The sequence below is a fragment of the Eupeodes corollae genome, chromosome 1 (genome assembly GCF_945859685.1).
Source record: "Eupeodes corollae chromosome 1, idEupCoro1.1, whole genome shotgun sequence".
Taxonomy (NCBI): domain Eukaryota; kingdom Metazoa; phylum Arthropoda; class Insecta; order Diptera; family Syrphidae; genus Eupeodes; species Eupeodes corollae.
Window position 1 is genome coordinate 115,822,658 of NC_079147.1, and position 18,829 is coordinate 115,841,486.

The 18,829-nt window shown below is 33.1% G+C and overlaps 2 protein-coding genes across 2 annotated transcripts in view; one reads left to right on the top strand and one right to left on the bottom strand.

The window, feature by feature from the left end:
- The window catches only part of LOC129940115 (all trans-polyprenyl-diphosphate synthase PDSS1), a 44,636-nt gene extending 29,754 nt beyond the window's left edge, over window positions 1-14,882 (bottom strand). The window contains exon 1 of the mRNA XM_056048359.1: window positions 13,934-14,882. Within this exon, the coding sequence (XP_055904334.1) occupies window positions 13,934-14,155 (222 nt within the window). The 5' untranslated portion in view covers window positions 14,156-14,882. The remainder of the gene's footprint in view (window positions 1-13,933) is intronic.
- Window positions 14,883-17,587: 2,705 nt separating this feature from the next.
- Window positions 17,588-18,600, top strand: LOC129939796 (39S ribosomal protein L32, mitochondrial). The gene is made up of 4 exons (XM_056047947.1): window positions 17,588-17,777; window positions 17,919-18,161; window positions 18,223-18,347; window positions 18,411-18,600. Exons 1-4 carry the CDS (start codon window positions 17,678-17,680, stop codon window positions 18,546-18,548), a joined length of 606 nt encoding a protein of 201 aa, XP_055903922.1. The 5' UTR covers window positions 17,588-17,677; the 3' UTR covers window positions 18,549-18,600.
- Window positions 18,601-18,829: the final 229 nt, after the last annotated feature.

The window sequence follows — 18,829 nt, forward strand, 5'->3', positions numbered from 1 at the left end:
GCTACGGATATCCCGATCCAAGCCAAAACAAGGAAGTACTGTGAGAAGATTCGACGTTAGACGGCTACAATCGCAAGAGACTGCCATGTCCTTTTCCGATCGAGTCTCTAATAACCTCCTAAGGAGTCCTATGCTTCCTGCATTAAGCATTGAAAACCAGTGGCAACATTGCCTTGCAGCCATCAGAGATGCCGCCTCTGAAGTGCTAGGTTTCACACGGCCACCACAGCGAAACCCCTGGTTTGACGACGAATGCCGGCAAGCTCACGCAGCGAAACAAGAGGCATACAAAACGGCGCTGCACAAAAGGACGAGAGCTTCTCGCGAGCTCTACGAGCAGAAGAGGAGAGAGGAACACCGGCTTCTTAGACGGAAAAAAAGAGAGCATGAGAAGCGCGCGATCGAGGAGATAGAGGGATGTCACAACAGGAATGAGGTTCGTAAATTTTACCAAAAGGTAAAAAAAACCTCCCAAGGGTACCAGCCACGAACCGAAGCCTGTAAAGACGATCAAGGGAACATCGTAGTAGAACCACAGTCGATGCTGAGAATATGGAAAGATCACTTCTCCAAATTATATAACGGCGATGACGAACCGAATTCCGCTGTAAGGGAGATAGAACCACTCAACCTCGGCGACGCAGATCAACAATTCCGCCCACCCGACCTTGACGAAGTGAAGATAGCTATATCTAAACTTAAGTCAAACAAAGCTGCTGGAGCTGACGGCATCACCGCCGAACTATTCAAAGCAGCAGGCGATGACTTGGTAGGGAGCATGCACCAACTCATCTGCAAAATTTGGTCGGAAGAAAGCATGCCCGATGAGTGGAATCTCAGCATAGTGTGCCCGATACATAAGAAAGGAGACCCTCTAAACTGCGCCAACTACAGAGGCATCAGTCTCCTTAACATTGCGTATAAGATCCTCTCTGCCGTATTATGTGAACGTCTGAAGCCATTCGTCAACAACCTGATTGGTCCTTATCAGTGCGGCTTCAGACCAGGAAAGTCCACTATCGACCAAATATTCACACTACGGCAGATCTTGGAAAAAACCCAGGAGCTTCAAATCGATACCCACCATCTCTTTATCGATTTCAAAGCCGCGTATGACAGCATCTATAGGGAAGAGCTCTACCGAGCAATGTCTAGTTTTGGCATCCCTGTCAAACTTATCCGTTTGTGAAGAATGACGATGGAGAATGCACGCTGCTCTATCAAGGTCGGAAAAGATCTTACCGATGCATTTGATGTCAAAAAAGGTTTTAGACAAGGCGATGCACTGTCATGCGACTTCTTCAACATCGTTCTGGAAAGAATTGTGCAAAACTCAACCGTCAACACTAGAGGCACAATCTTCCAAAGATCCATCCAATTACTCGGATACGCAGATGATATTGACATAATTGGAAGATCAAAGCGTGATGTCAGTGGAGCGTTTCTGAGCATTGCGACGGAAGCGAAGAAGATGGGTTTAGTGGTCAATGAGGGCAAGACCAAGTATATGCTGTCATCAAAAAAGGACACTGAACGACGACGTCTTGGACAAAACGTCACCATGGACAGCTATAACTTCGAGGTAGTAAAGGACTTTGTCTATCTAGGCACCGCTATTAATACAGACTACGACACCAGCGCTGAAATCAAACGAAGAATAACTCTTGCAAATCGCTGCTTCTTTGGACTTAGAAGGCAATTGAGAAGTAAAGTCCTCTCTCGAGCAAGTAAAATCACCATCTATAAGACACTCATCATCCCGGTTCTCATTTATGGCGCTGAGGCCTGGACCCTGTCAAAGAAAGATGAGAGCGTCTTAGGATGCTTCGAGAGAAAAATTCTTCGGGCGATTTTTGGTCCCGTACGCATAGATGGAGAATGGAGGAGAAGATATAACGACGAGCTGTACGGCCTGTACAGCGACACTGACCTAGTTAGCAGAATCAAAGTCCAACGGCTTAGATGGCTAGGTCATGTAGAGCGGATGGACATCAACGCTCCAGCCCGGAAGGTCTTCGAATCCAATCCCAAGGGAAGGCGCAGTAGAGGAAGACCGCGACTCAGGTGGCGCACCCAGGTGGGAGAGGACCTCAACCAACTTGGCGTGCGAAACTGGAGACAGCTAGCTAGGGACCGAGCTGGCTGGAGACGCTTGTTGGTTGAGGCCCAGGTCCGCCCCGGACTGTAGCGCCACCTTAAGTAAGTAAGTAAGTATATAAAGCTTATAATACCTGGTTGTGGCTTCCTTATAACCCAATCGAAAGATTGTGGGACCAAGACCAGCAACTGAGGAAAAAACCATTAGCGATTTAAAAGAGAAGATATTGCAAGAATGGGACAAAATTTCGGCTGAAACACCAACAAAATGTGTCCAATCCTTACCAAAAAGACTTAAGAATGTTATACAAAATGAGGAATATGCCACAAAATACTAAAATTTGTTTGTTTTTTTTTTTTGTTAAGAAAACTTAGAAGTGTGAACATGAATTTGTAATCTGGTAATTAAATGTATGGGTTTTTGTAATTAAATGTTTTGTTTTTGTTAAAGGATTTTTGTTTTTAATAATAGGTCCAGATCCTTGATTTTACAACTAAATAACACTCGATTGTGGCTCGAGAATAAACCGGAAGAAAGTTACTATTTTTCTACTGTACGAATATAAGTTTCATTGTCTGTTTGTCCGACACGTTACAATATGGCTTCAAAAAAGTCCATACAAATATAAATTTAGAAAATTACTATAAGTAGAAATTTTCGAAAAATAATGCCTATGTAGGTACGAGATCAAGATTGTACTAGGTATAAATTACAATTTCTATCTTTTTCAGCCAATCGAACATTTATTTAAAACTTTTTATTCTTCAAATAATAATTTTAAACAAAAATTCCTCAATGAATTGGCAACAAACATTCCACCACCACCGCCGCCAAGAAATCACGTCTTGCTTCGTCAATCGATTACCAACTAACCAAGCCATATTGAAAGGAATGTTATAGTTATTTTCAAAATATTAATTTCTTTCCGACTAGTCAGGCCAAAAGTATGCGAATAGCGATGATGACAAAATGATAAGTGAATACTATCTGCTGTTAACTGCTTCTCAAAAGACTTTCAATTTTAATATTCTGAAAATTAACTAACATACAAACGTTCACATCTACTCTTTGCATATTTGTATAATCGACGCAACGTGCATCTCCGTCCAAAGTCTACTCGTATATCCATAGACATAAGAAAACGCGATACGCGAGGCAGATTTCGTTATTAAAAATTTTAAAATAAGAAACTCAGAGTAAAAGGAGAAAATAAGTTTACAGTCGGTTGAGTTTTAGTTCAACGTTTTAACTTTTGCTTTCAACCTACCAACGGCTTCTTGGTCATGGTAGGTGTGTTTCACAGAAATTTAAGCTTGCGTTTAACAGACGTATTTGTGGCCGATGGTATTCTCCATTACTCTCTTTTTTGTTAACTGTTCGTCAGTCTACAATCGTCGCTGTCGATAAATATGCTTTGCATGCGAAAGTAAAATCCGTTTCCAGTTTTGTTTTATTTTACGAGTATTTATTTTTCAGAGAGATTTTTATTTTTGTTTTCTATTAACCAAGCTAAGATAATAAAATAAAGAAGATAACTAAGTTTAAGGTTGCCTAGAGTCATTATGAAGTTGTGCGTTTTTCATACAATTTGCTTCATTGACTGTTATATTTGATGACTTTCACAATGTTCAATGGTTTATTGATAACTTTGTTTTTTTTTTTTTTCGTTTGAGCATATACCGTATACTGCATAAATGAATGAATTAAAATAAAAATATTTGTATATCCTTATTTATAACAGTTGGGGGTCATGATTTGTTATTTAATTTATTAGAACTTTCAACTTTGAACGTAGTTTTCAAATATTTGGTTCAATAAACCGGAGTTAAGTTTTTTAATGAATCTTGTGATAGAAATTATTTTATAGATAATATTTTATTCGACGGAATTAAATAAACACCTTTTAAACACATTTAAAAAAAACAGCTTTATAAAATCATTTTATTTTGGAAGATTTTTTCTACAAAATAATACCGAATTGAAGGTTCTGTGGTTACTCTATACAGTTTTGGATAAGGAAACGATATATTTGTATTAAAAAGAGTCTGGGATGCGACCCACACTGATAACCGTCCCGTGTGTCAATTTTTCTTGCTTAAAACTTTAACAAAATATTTATAATAATACATATTTTGTGATATAAATAATTTGAAGTCAATATCTTTCGTTGTTTTTTCCAATATTTGAGTCGGAAAACACATCTTATCAACTGTTTGTTGTTTTTTTTTTTTAAGTTGTCAATTGAATTTTTCTAAAAGATTGACTAAAAATGAACAACCATATTCTGTATTCATTATTATTATTAAAATTTGAATTCCTTTTATAAACAAATGCAGACTAGATTTCTCTAAGAATATAATTAATAATTACGTAAACAACAAAATTTAACACAGTATGAAATCATTTTGATTTCAATGCCTTCATTTATTCATAAGATATCGAGAATATCAATTTTTACCAATTTTTATTTTTGTAGATTTTAATTTTTGAAAAACAAATTGTCTTGTATTCTTATTCAAAATTTACTGAATATCGTATCGTATCGTATATTTTGTATAAGATGAAATTAGCTTGAAGCCAATATTTTTCATTTTTGAATAGGTATTTTAATCGAAAATCAATTTGTACCAAGTGTTAGAAACGTTACTTTAAGGGTTTTATTTTTGTAAGAAAATAATCATTTCGATTTTTATCAAAATTCTACCAGAAGTCTAAAAAATGTATTTCTTTATTAGATACAAATTTTTTGGAAAGTACTTTGCACAACAAGAATTACCCTTGAAGGATTTGCCAATTTCTCGCAAGGATTGAACCCACTTCGTTCGAAATTGTTTCTGTTGCTACTACAGTGTGATTTAAAATTTGCTTTGGTTTGTTATATTTTTGAAATATGCACGTACCGGTAAATGACAAACATAATCGATGTTTAAAAGTATAGCAAGTTTCTAGTATGTGATTGGCCAGCTGCCAAAAAATTGCCTTCCAATTAAGGCAACTTTATTTGAAAGTTGACTGGAAAGTTAGTCAAGAAAAATCTCCCTAACTATCAAGTCAAGTGAACTTATGTTACAATGCCAATTGATTATGATTTTTCATTAAACTGAAACTGAACTTTATTACTCCATGATTTATTTATTTTCTTCACAATTCCATTTAATGATTTCTGTTAAAAGGTTAATCGTGAAATTTAAAAAGAAATAGGTAACATATCTTTACAATACAAAATACAAATAGTAATGAAGTTGTAGCTTGCCTGATGAGTGTTTTGTAGACAATAATCTTTGTGAAGTAAAGTTTTTAATTTGCAATTCATGACACTTTAAAATAACTAATTGAATTGGTCAAAATTTACGTTCATAGAATGAAGTTGACTGTAAATGAAGTCTCTTATATTGTCTGAACCTGCCCATTTTTTGTTCGTTAAATATTCGAAGTGACAATTTTTTTTCAGTTACAATTTTATTGAAGTCGCTAGCGTCATTGGTTATTGGAGATAATTTGGGTCAACCAAAATGTTCACTCTTTTTTTTATTGCTATAGTAAAAAACAAACACCACCGCAATTTTTTTGGAAGTCGATTTTACATATTTTTCGATTATTATCTGTACCAAAAGATTTATTTGAAGTCGATTGATATGGACGAGGAAAATAGATTATCGAACGCACACACGCAAGCACCGACATTACTCTAAAAATCTTTTATTTTGTTTATAGGGACCTTGAATCGTGGAGAATTGTCAAAATGTTCAATTAGACAAATCATACTTATTACAATTACTTCCTTTGGGAAGTTAATACTTCTAACATTGGTCTTTTTTTTAATTTGTAACCTTTTCAATGCATCTTTATCTTTTATAGGTTTTGGAAAACAAACACTCAATACAGTTAAATTTAACAATGACTCAATTATACTATAATTATTAAATACAATTTTAATCCGCAAAAGCTTTGGTGCTCATATATATTTTAATACCATTGCGCAATGTTGCACCATTATCGAGATGATTTTATCATTCTTGAAACAATTTCTTATAAAGACTTCTTTCAACATGGTCAAAGATTTAAGTTTTAAATCATTTAAAACGTATTCCATCTGCATCATTAAAACTATTTTAAGATATATTTGAATCTAGATGCAGGAACTTATTGCAACTCTTTCTTATCATTAAACTTGTGATTTATCTACCTTATTAAAAATGCTAGTAACGTTTTCCAATTTAACTACACAATTAATTTGGACGTTTTGCACTGTAAAACGAGATATTTTTTTTAATTTATGTATTCTCTCCAAGTCTGTTCTTTATTGTTTTTAAAACTTCCTTACATCCATACATGATGTATGTATGTTTATATATGATACTCTGCACGAGGTCAATCATTGAGAGTATTATGTTTCGTTGTTATTTCTGTTCGTGATTTATTTCTGAGTAAAAATACAAAGGCATTGATTTATTAACATGTCATCGAAAAAGAACCACAGCTCGTAGAGAATCAGAGCCTAGTTACTTACAACTCTTAAACCACTCCTGTGTTCGATTAATATCAGGGTTGGAGGAATCCGAACTGATAATTTGAGAAAGTACTTTGCACAACAGGAATCACCCTTGAAGGATTTGCCAAAAACCATTTCGAACGAAGTGGGTTCGATCCACTTCGTTCGAAATGGTTTTTGTTGCTACAATTAGATTTAAAATTTGCTTGGTTCGTTATATTGTTGAAATATGCAGGTATCGGTAAATCGCAAACATAATCGATGTTTAAATGATCCTCCGGATTATTTCAATACAGATTTTGCTAGAAATTTTTATATTGATTCATAAATAATAAGAGAATAAACATCCTAAAACCAAAACTGATGACCAGACTTGCTTAACAGCCAGTATCAATTGTTCAAGTGAAGGGCCTCAGTAATACCATCTTACATAACTTCCAAGCACTTTGATATTATATTCGTCGCTCTAAACGATCAAATTCTAAAAATACGGATTTATATGAAGGAGTTTTTACAACTCTTGTGTACTTCCAAGAAGTATAAAACGTCCATTCACGTTTTTATTCTTATGGTATGTGCCAAAGTTTTCTCATGGCAGCCTTTTTCATTGTGGCCCTAATTTGCACTGATGTCAATAATGAATCCTAATTATTTTTCTATCTAAAGCAATAGTTAAATTATTAAATAATATCAAAACGTGTTTCTAATGTATCTATAAGAAAAATCATAGATACTATGTTTTTTTTTAGACAATTTTTTTGTCTAATTACATCACGATCTTCTGGCAAGGAATGGGAAGCAAATATATAACAAATGTAATTTCTTCTTCGATTGATATGTAATAACTAATAACAGTGTTCTTTTTTTCATTTTGTGGATTAATTTCAGTGCACATTCAACGACTTTATTGATTATGTCAATTTCTATTTTCCAGTTTGTATTTTTTATTAAAATTAAAGAAAAACTCAAAGTGTCAAATAATTACAAAAAAAATTGCCAGGAACCAAATCTCAAAGAAACAATACCTTAAGCGAATTATATAAGAAACTAAAATCAATTAAGAACTTATGCTCTTTTTTCCATTTCTTTCCATAAGATGAGGCTTTATTTTACCACACACTATTTGTATAAGTGCACAAAAATCTGATAATAATATGGCTTGCATGTGTATTTAATTTATACTTATTATTCATACACCAAAAGAACTATCCATATTAAACAAAGACAAAGTTTATGGGTGAAGAAAAAGTCCAGGATTCCCTTATACCTTTATTCTGCAGTCATTTTTGGTGTTAAGACCTCTAAATAAACTGTTCCATAAAATTGACTATTCCCAATAATAGTTTTAAAAACATTTTTATTTCCTCAAATCTTGAAAATAAAAGTTGGATCTATTGAGATTTCACGAATTTTCATCTGAACAAAAAAACACGTAACACAATCCTTTTTTCAACTCATCAAAGTTTTGAAAACTGTTATCGTATAACTTTCCGTCAAGTAACGTTTATTCGTTTTAAATATCTTGAATTGTTGATAACTCTTTAAAAAAAATATTAAGCGTCTAGCGTTATTTTTGCTACGGAATCAGATGAATTTGATGCAGATATTATTATCGTTTTCATAACTCTCTAAAGTTAATTAAGGATAGATACAATTCTATCAGCTATTGGTCTCTAAGCAAATTGGTTTCAGTTTTTCAAAATATTTATATCAGGAATTGAAGTGTACTGAAAACAAAATTATTGATTCCAGCACTTGAAAACACTCATGAACAATACCTGTTCAGCGCACTAAAAAAATCTATTTTGCATATGAAACATTTTGCAGTTAGGCAAAAGAAAAAAAACTTGGTTTTATTTGGTTAATTTTTTTGGTACTCTTTTCTTAAGGAATATTTAGTTTCGATAAATGACACAATAACCAATTATATTGGGAAAAACGGCGGAGATAACTTTAAAAAAATGTGTGTGTGTGTGTATTTAGTTGACGTTAAAATTTCGTTTCTTATGATACAAAAGTATCAATAAAGACATCAACTTCTCTCTGAATTATAATTGTCTTTTGGGTTAAACAACAAATGAAAGTGAATCACTCAAGGTGTGAACCTAAGATTGAAGGGCATAGAAATCGAAATTTGTGAAGGTTTTTTTCAAGCAAATGAATCACAATCTATGTAATTTGCAAGTCCATAAGTAGGATTTAAAAAGTTTAAACTTGGTACAAAATGTCAGTGATACAAATTAAGCCTAAAAGTATTTTTGATAAAAACGACTTCAAATCTCACAAGCATGTTTTACACTTCTAAAGCAAAAAATACAATTTGGGTCTGTAGATGTTACGGTTTTTAGAACATAGCTGTTCAAAAATTAATTATACAATGATTTTTAAAACACCGACAGAAATCCATTCTTTTGTCCACGGCAGCTACTTTTTTTTGATTAAACACCAAAGAGCCAAATGTAAAAACATATTTTATTTTTTTGAGAAAATTGAAAACAATTCCATTTACTTTACCATTTTTTCTAGACAGAAAGACCTGTTTTCGAAAATCCGGCAGATCTAATTTTTTGTCTAGATATTAATCATATTGGTCTTATAAATAATACAGGTTCTCGACTTCGAGCTTTGAAGGCAACATGGCAAGCAATAGACGAAAAAACCGCGAAAAGCTTTAGTTTTTTTCTCAGCTATTCCTATCTGAGCCTGATGGGCTAGTTGCTAAGTACACTCTACGATTTCAAGCTTACCGAGTTTTCATTTTGAGTCGAATCGCGGATCTTTATGCATAATATTTTCGGAAATACATCTATAAACTACAAGCGTTATTAACAGTCCCCCATCCCGTTGCATTTTTTTTTTTCTTCTTTTGGCTTAATCTTTTCATTTCAGTTATTGTGATGGTAATTAACGGAAACTCAAAGGGTTATCAACCCTTGAAATTATTAAAGCTAAAACACAGTGCGAGTTTTACGAAAATAGGGTAACATTAAAGAAGAGATACCGGCGCACATTGGTCTTAAATTTTTGAATATCAATATGATGGGAACAACAGAGTTGGGTAAGGCATTCCACATTCTCGATGTGCGGTTAAGAATAGAATCTCTTTACTGGAAAATACGTCCGAAATTGATGAGCATTTCTGGAGGTACGTGTATTACCCTGAATTGTTTGAGGGGGGAATGCAACTGGCAAATTCGAGAAAACACGGTCTATAACAATAACGGTAGAATAGCGAAAGGCATGCGACATTGCAGCGGTGTTGGAGTGAAGTAATTATCTCGGTTATAGTTTTGACCTATCATTTTTAATGCGCTGCGCTCTTTTGAATTCTATCCAAGATATTTAAACTTGTTTTAAAGACACCTGCCAAAATATGTAAGTTATATTCAAGTTTTGGACGAATATAGTCTTTCTTGCACCATCGGAGAATACTAATCACCTAGTATCATTTTTGACAAAAGGAATATGTGATAAGAGGTTAACTGTGATACACATACCGAGTAGTAAAAGTAGATAAGATTCCTTTGTGCAAGTGCCACTTATGGATATCGTCATTGGAGGTGGATCAAACTTTAACAATAGGAGACAGCATTGAGTTTTTGGTTCTACACCGTTAATAACTCCCCATCATGGATAATGCTGTCAAGATCGGAAGTTTCACATCCGAGGGACAAGCATGTAAATCTAGACGCAATCTATATAGCTAAGAGTGCTGTCGTCAGCGGAACAGGTTAATGGATTAGAAGTGATAGACTAAAGATCGTTTATGAATATAAGGAAGAGAGTCTAAGACAAAACGTAGCCCTGAGCGACACCAGCATTTATTTTATGAGCCTCAAATCCAACGATAAAGAGATTCATTAATCCCAAAAGCTTAATGCCAAACTTTGCTTTTGAATTATTAAGTGCAATAATCGTAATTTGACCTTAACGATGTAAAGTGTTATAGTATCCCTTATGTCAAATTGCCTATTTTGCCTACCTAACTCAAAATCGTAGAACATAATTTTATTAAGAAAAAAAACTTCTTTAGGATAACAAATACCTTTAAGTGATGAAAGTGATACACTTTCGCGGTTTTCTTGATTTTTGGACGTCTTCCGTTCTGCACTCGAGGTCGAAAATTGTTGGATTATTAAAAATTAACATCTTAATAAGGCCAATATCATAAACAAAATGTAAACAAATCAGAAATACCAGATTTAACGTAAGGTCTTCTTCTATTCAAATGACTTTAAGTCAAACCTTCTTCTTTGACTTAAATGCAAATTGGGTATTTCGAAACCAATTTTTCATTCTATAATGAACGCGCCTTATGCATAACTCTGAAGTACATTCACCAAGGCTTGAATAGATTCAAAAATGTATTTAAAATATTTTGAGGTAAACTATTTTCCACACTTAATATGTTTAAATCTAAGTGTTCATTATCATACATATATGACATAAATGCATATGTGCATACCTAACATAAATCCAATTTTAAATTATATTTAATAGCCCAAATCAAACTACTTCTCCATCGAGTGACATTGCAAAACCCAAAAAGGTAGTTTTTCACAGGCTATTAACCTTAAACTGCATCATTAGAAAATTATTATGTAAGTTTTCATTGAATTTACTCTTTCAAGTTATGTATTTTCATTGATCAATTCAGTTTAAATTATGCAACAGAGAATATTTATTCATTGATTCCGATGATTATACTTATATGTATTTGTGTTTTTTAAAATAATATTACAAAATAATTTTACAAATAAGCTTTCGAATCTTCTCACATATTTACACAGAAATGACTATTATTTATGCATATTTTAAATATACAAAAGGTAGTCTTAGCTTCTTCAAAGGTTTCACCACAGTCTTTATGTATAGACATACGTATGTATATTTATTTTAAGATAAAAAGTATATCAAATATGGAAATCATAAGTTAGCAAAACTATCATAAAATTCGTTATTTTGTCGCGTCTATATGTTAAATTTATGTGTTAAAATTTAAATTAGTAGGTAGGTACCTTATATTAATTACCCAAAGATTTTTTATGTAACTGCTGTTGTTTTATTTTGTTTGTTTATATTTTGTAGGTTGCTTCTTCTCTCCCTCAAGATACTAAAACATTTATAAACAAGTTCAAACCTGTTTCCTGTTAAAAATTAGGCCACAATACCTTAACAGGTGCAAGCAATGGATTGGAAAAAAAAAACGAAAGTGATGAAGATGAAAGTAGTGGTTAATGAAGATTGAGGTAATGGAATGTGAGTGCTTAAACAATTTGTGTTTTATTGAGTTTAATATAAACTGGTAATGTGCGCAATGTATGCGCTGAGAAAGTTTTTGGTCAAGAAATTATTTGAAAAAGATATTTTAAACAATTTGTATTGTTTAAGCTAAATTAACTTATCTCAACTCTAACTTCAATGGGTGTTTATTTTTGGCAGAATTGAACTTGAACTTAACTTTAGTTGCTTTGCCACGCACATTTTCGGTCAAGTTAATTACTTTGAGTAATATAGTTTTAATACACCTCATAAGCGAATATGTTATAAAATAGTAACAATTTGAAATTGGTTAAATATATACTAAGTAAAATTAAGAAATACATTATACTCTATTTCAAAAAATGACATTTGTTTCAAATGTTTTGCTTTGGTTTGAGAAAATTTTAAAGCTTAATTATTTAAAATGAAACATAATGTAGTTTTAACAGATTTGTTTTTTCATAAAATGTTTCATTATTGTACAAATTTGTTTCTTAAAGTCATGAGCAAAAATTAACAGTTATGCTTATATTTTCAACAACTTATTTTTATAGAAAATATTTGTATAAAATAAGTAAGAGAGTTTCATATCAACTTTTGATCTAATTACCGGTTTTTAAACCAATGTCCAGAAACTAAATTATTTTGAATTTTTTGTTCGTATCTAAATATTTCTAAGTGATTCTTTTATATAAAGTTTGCAGAAATATGAAGAAATACTTGGAAGATGCACAAAGAAAGGAATATATTTGTATACCTACGATCCAACGAATAAAAATGTTGCAGTAGATTTTTTTTTAATAATTAACTTATACTGTTGTTTTGCTGTATAAAAATTGTATTCCAATAATCAACTTTTTTGTAAGACTTCTCAAACTGAATAGGAAGGTACAGCTGTAGATATTTAAGGATGTCTTAAGTCAATGAAACAACAAAAACTTATTAAAGATGGCCAAATATAACCTCTTTCTAATAACAATTAAAAAAAAATCAAAAGTTACGCTATATAAACAAAATTGTCAATAATAGTTATGTTAAATGAGTATTTTTGGCGCAAGACCAACAGAATTGATATATGCACAAATGAAAGCTTATCACTACTTTCACTTGTTGTAATTAATCGCAACACAAAATCCATCTTCTTAACTTTTGCATATAAGAAAATTAAACTTATCAATACAGAAATTAGTTGATGACTAAGAGTTGAAAAATTGTAGTTTCTTTGTTTTACAACAAGTAAGAAATGTCAGTATTTTACCATAACTTCCGTCATAAATCAAAATTTTAGACTTCTAAGCATACTTTAAAATAAAAATATTAAAGAAGCCAGAAAAACTAATAACTATTTCTTTCCAATTGCTTTCCATAAAAAAAAAAAACAGAAAAACTAATAAATGTTTCTTTCCATTTGTATATTTATGGCAGGAATATCTTTCATCAGATAAATAACTCTTGCTCATCCTACGTATAAACAACTCCTTTACAAATATGCCCCTGATCCTTTAAGAGCCGATTTGTAGCGTAATAAAATACGTATCCAAACCAAAAACTAAATAGAAATTAACTCCGAAGGTTTCTGGCGCACAGAATCACTAAGCACAAAATTCAAAAAAAAATTTCATTAAGAAACTGTCAAGTTTAATGAAAAGATTACCTAGTAAAAAATAAACTACTTGCATAACAGTATCTTTATTGCTCTTTATTTTTTAAAATTGCTTTGCATCTGTAGATATGTTGATCTAAATGGAGGGAAGGAATAAAAGCATGATTGCGCAACGAACAGGATTGAAGATTTATTAAACCAAATATCCTGTTGCCATTGCTGCAACTGCGACACTTTCGCAACACACCAACTTGTTACGCGCTTAAAATTCGAAAGTTTCTGTTACAGAGCCCGAACAAGTTGTTGGCGGCCGAATGCATAGCTTTGGACGAAATCATGCATTGATAGTTATTGATCAATTTGTACCTTTTTTTTCTTCAAAATACGATTACTTCATTTTAGACAACGAAATACCTATCTTGCTCTAGTTAATAGTAGAATTAGAGTTACTTTATTAAAAACGATAGTCTTTTCTTACCTTTGAGTCGCAATCAAACGAAGAATTTTTAAATAAACGCTTTGAATCTCGAAAGTCATGAAAAGATCTAGCGAACGATAGATCTGCTGCTGATGCGCCCAAATATCTTGAAGAGGCAATAGTTTTATTCACTATGCTGCGATTTAAGAACAAGTGACATAAAAATGTATCTGCCTGAGATCGACGGATACATCTAAGACTAGAACTCCCGAAACAAGCCATTGTGCTTTTTTTTTAATATAAGATTGTCTTTTTTATAATTAAAATATATTGACGGTTATTTGACAATAAAATCCAAAGGAATAACAAGCAAAAGAATGGACAAAAGAAAAGAAAGTAAGGACCGATACTATGAAAGTGCAAAAATCACTCGAACGTACAATCACTATCACTCAAGTTTATACCGCGATTTATTTAATTAATTGTTCGATGATTTTCCTTCGAAACTTCTACCGGACTAAATTCTATCGACTGAATGCTTTCGGGAGTATCGACTAAGTGCTTATGACCGAAACTTGGGGCCACTGCTAACACCACGTTGTTAAGTGATTCGATTTCTCTCTGCTGGTAGCTGCTGAAGACCAAGACGAGGCTGCTTTCGTCACAACACACAACAGTCGATTCGATTCGAGTTTGTATGAGCTCTGATTGATCCACACCACACACCAGCTTTAACAATTCAATGGTTTGGTTAACTGGGTCTTCTACTAGGGGTAGACATTACATTGAAAAATATCTCCAACTATAGAGCGGCATTCTCTGCACCTTATGACAATTTTATTTTTTATTATTTTAAGACATCACTTTAAAATATTCTTCATTTTTTAAGGCTTTAAAAGTTGGCTTCAAGATTTGACTACTTTTTAATATTTCCTATTTTGATGTAATAGTTTTGATTTTTAACTTATTGGCCAAAAGATAGAAGAAAAACTTATCTTTCAATGTGGTGGTAGATATTTTGAATCAAAATAAAACCATACATTAGAATTTTCGGAAAAGTCAGCTGTTGAAGTCAAAAATTGTGATATAATAAACTGGTATAAATTAAGCAATATGTTCGTAAAGTTTTATGGGAACCGGGATATAGGACTGTTCGGCAACCTGGGCCTTACTTCGGGGCTACTACGTCAACTGCAATGTTGTATCAAACATATTTTATAACATTATATATACTGATGTTTGTACGGAGAATTAGTTGAAACTTGGAGGAATTAGACAAATGTATGATTCTGTTTTACAGCTTTTGATATTACATTTCTTTTGTGAAAGCAAATCATGAAATCGTGCTACATTCTTATTTTGTTATAAGAATTACGAACTTAATGTAATAAATAATATAGTGATATTTGCAAAAATATTTTAGTATTTTTTTTTTTAAATGCAACCAAGGCGAAATCAATTTTTTTATAATTCATTTGTACAGTAAAAGATACAAGGGTTTATTATGCATTGAAAAATCTACACATACATTTCTTCTTTTTGGTTAGAGTGGCATACATTTCTGTAAATTGTAAACTGTAGAAACAAAACGAATAATAAGAATAAATCTATAATCATTAGAGCATAACTATGTTGTAAATTATATTTAGGAAAAACAAGCTTTTCAGTAGTCGATAGTAATCATTCTGAATCCATTCATGCAATAACATGCTTACTTACTTAAGGTGGCGCTACAGTCCCGTATGCAATTGGGCCTTAGCCAACATGCATCTCCAGCCAGCTCGGTCCCTAGCTAGCTTTCTCCAAGTCATTGAAGTTTATTCTTTTATCCAGGTCAGTGTCGCTGTAAAGCCCGTACTGTTGGTCACTGTAGGAGAAGATACAACTCCTCCACTCTATCTATGCAGACGGGAGAAAAATTAAAGGAAGAAGACAATTGTAGTACCCGTGGCATGATGGTAAGTGCTTTGGACTGTCATGCAAGGGGTCTTGGGTTCGATTCCTGCCTATGCCACCTAAAGTTTTTTCACGGGTACTGCCTCTTGCGAAGAATTGACAAATTCCCCAAGAGTAATTCTTGTCATAAAAAGTGCTTTCTCAAATTTTCGCTTAGGATTCGGCTAAAACTGAAGGTTCCTTCTATCCCTGACAACAGTACTTGCACACAGGAATGGTTGAGACGTTGAGAGTTGTCAGTCACTAGGCTAGGCCCTTAGTTCTCAAACGAAACTTTGCGCCACCCAATTTATTTATTATAAGAAGACAATATCCAAGCCCGAGTGCCAGAAATGAGAAGTGGGAAGATGCGGGTGAGATAAGTTGCTTGAGAGAGGACTTTTCTACTCAATTGTCTAATAAATCCAAAGAAGTAGCCATTTAATAAGATTAATTCTTTGTTTGATTTCAGCGCTGGTGTCGTTGTCTGAATTTAAAGCGGTGTCTAGGTAGACAAAGTCCTTAACCACCTCAAAGTAATAGACGTCCATGGTGACGTTTTGTTCAAGACGTTGTAGTTCAATATCCTTTTTTGATGACAGCATATACGTTGTCTTGCCCTCATTGACCACTTAACCCAACTTCTCCGCTTGCACCACAATGCTCAAAAGTGCTCCACTGACATCAACCTTCGATCTTCCAATTATGTCAATATCATCGGTGTATTCGATGGATGGACCTTTGGTTGAGTTTTGCTAAATTCTTTTCAGAACGATAGTTGCATGACAGTGCATCGCCTCAAAAACTATTTTTGACATCAACTGAAATAGAGAAGCGTGCATTCTCCATCGTTATTCTGCATAAACGGAAAAGTTTCACAAGGATGACAAAATTAGACATTGTTTTGTAAAGCTCTTTCCCATAGATGCGTGTATAGATTTGAAGTTAATAGGTTTTGCCAATGTGTTGCATAACTGAAACTTCTTTAGTAATCACTCACATGCTGATACAAACAGCTTAAAGATTTCAAGTCGGAACAAACTGTTTTCATAAAATTCCTTTTATCGTCTATACAAAATCAAAAGTATACACGTGTTGCGGTAGTTGAAAGTTGTCACTTCCTAATATGATACTTCATCTCAAACTAAAAAACTTAAAACTTCTACCAATTTAAGACTCTTTCAGTACTTGAGATTCTTGCATGGTTTTTGAACAAAGACCCGAAATATTCAAAAAGAAGCATTTACATAAGTATAAGAACTAAATGGTAGCACGCAGATTGTTAGGCTTAAATTGAGCTAACGTTTTTTCTCCATACTTCAGCTAAGACCTGATCTAAATCATAACAAAAGAAATTTGTGCAGACAATGCAATTCTTCTTAGGGTAGTTCCAAATTGGGGGACGTTGCCTCACGAGCGTCGCCAAATTCTTTTTCTCCTCCGAACTCAAAGTGGTTCTTTGTTCGTATTTCGAAATATGAAGTTTCACTAAATTTAAGCTTGTCTAAATTTTAAAGATAATTTTGTATTGGAACTCAACTTAAGCTCTTGCTGCGTACAATGCTTAAATGCGAAAATATGTAGATCATGGGCAACCCGAAATTCCAGCCTAGGTTTTCCATTATTTCATTGAGTATTTTTGGTTTTACGGAAAAACATATTTGTGAATATTAACAGACATTCTGGCTATCAAACAGACATTACAGCGATTTTGACGTAAGGAGGGATTTTCGAATGGTATAAATTATTCAATCACATTTCTTGAAATTACCCATCTTTTCGTATTATTATAAATGTCAGCTGTCAGCTGAAAAAGTGTTGCAGTTAAAATTACGTTGGAGGATTATATTTTATTTATATTTTTTGAGAATGTCTCGGTTTATTCTGGTTAGAATTTCTCAGTTCCTCAATAAATTAGATGTAGCACTTGCTCAAATCTTTCGTGGTCCATTTCAATCCCCCCAACCAGGTAAAATATAGACTACTTCATGGTGGTTTTGTCGGTGAGATCAGTGATATCCATTGATCAATTCCAACCAATAAACTTCATACAGTCATAAGTAGAGATTGGTCAAATAAAAACAGCACTTTTATTTACATAAACATCTAGCTATCTTGGGTATAAACCCCAACTCACACATCGGGTCAACAAAAAATGATTCAAAGTATGGTCTTCGAGACCTCATAGGAGATGGTATCCTATGGGCTGTTCCCAAACACCGAAGGACTATAGAGCGAAGACTAAGTCGTAAGTTTGGTTATCCAGAATACAACTGGAAGCCCTTGAAGTTGAAGACTCATTTGCGTTCGTGTAACAACTGTGGTCACGATCACGAGATTGGTGTTTTATGTCGTAAGTAATCTATTTAATAATCCTGAGAAGAATAGTTTACATTTAATTCGATTTATTTAAGCCAATTGCTATGCAAAGGTACGTACTGAAACACAGCTAATGCAAGACAAAATCCAAGAAAAATTAGGACTTAATCCAGTAGAACAGGAAGTAATAGTCTTGTACGAAGGCGAGAAGCATGAACAGGTACATACAACAAAAACAAATATTTGTCAATTTGTATAAATTTAATGTTGTGACATTTAACAGCCTTCCGAATTTCTGGACGGTAAACGAATTGTTGAAATGGAAAAACCTCGTCCTAATTGGTTTAGTAAGAATCTAATACAAAAAACAACTCAAAAGCCAGCCACAACCAAAGAAGCTAAGCCTTCCGATCTCGGATAAGAGAACCTGTAAAACTTTATTGGTTAAATAAATAATCAAAAAATTGTACAAATCTATTTTTTATATAAATGTTCCTTCGTGGGCTGCTGTGGGCCTCACACAGGAATACATTTATTTAAGAAAAGGCCACGAAACAGGAATTATTATCTTCTATAATCTAATCACTAAAAGTTCTTTGCGTTCATAAATAAAAACCAAGTGATTTAATTTAATTTAACTCTAGTTCCACCAATATAGGGTTGTCTAACCAACACCTGGCATAATCCAGGTTTGCATTTGAA

Excerpts from the sequence above, each read along its gene's own strand:
- LOC129939796 (XM_056047947.1), top strand. The coding sequence starts at position 17,678 with ATGTCTCGGTTTATTCTGGTTAGAATTTCTCAGTTCCTCAATAAATTA. Across the intron at positions 17,778-17,918 it reads ATTTCAATCCCCCCAACCAG|CTATCTTGGGTATAAACCCC; the intron begins GTAAAATATAGA and ends ATAAACATCTAG. Across the intron at positions 18,348-18,410 it reads AAGGCGAGAAGCATGAACAG|CCTTCCGAATTTCTGGACGG; the intron begins GTACATACAACA and ends GACATTTAACAG.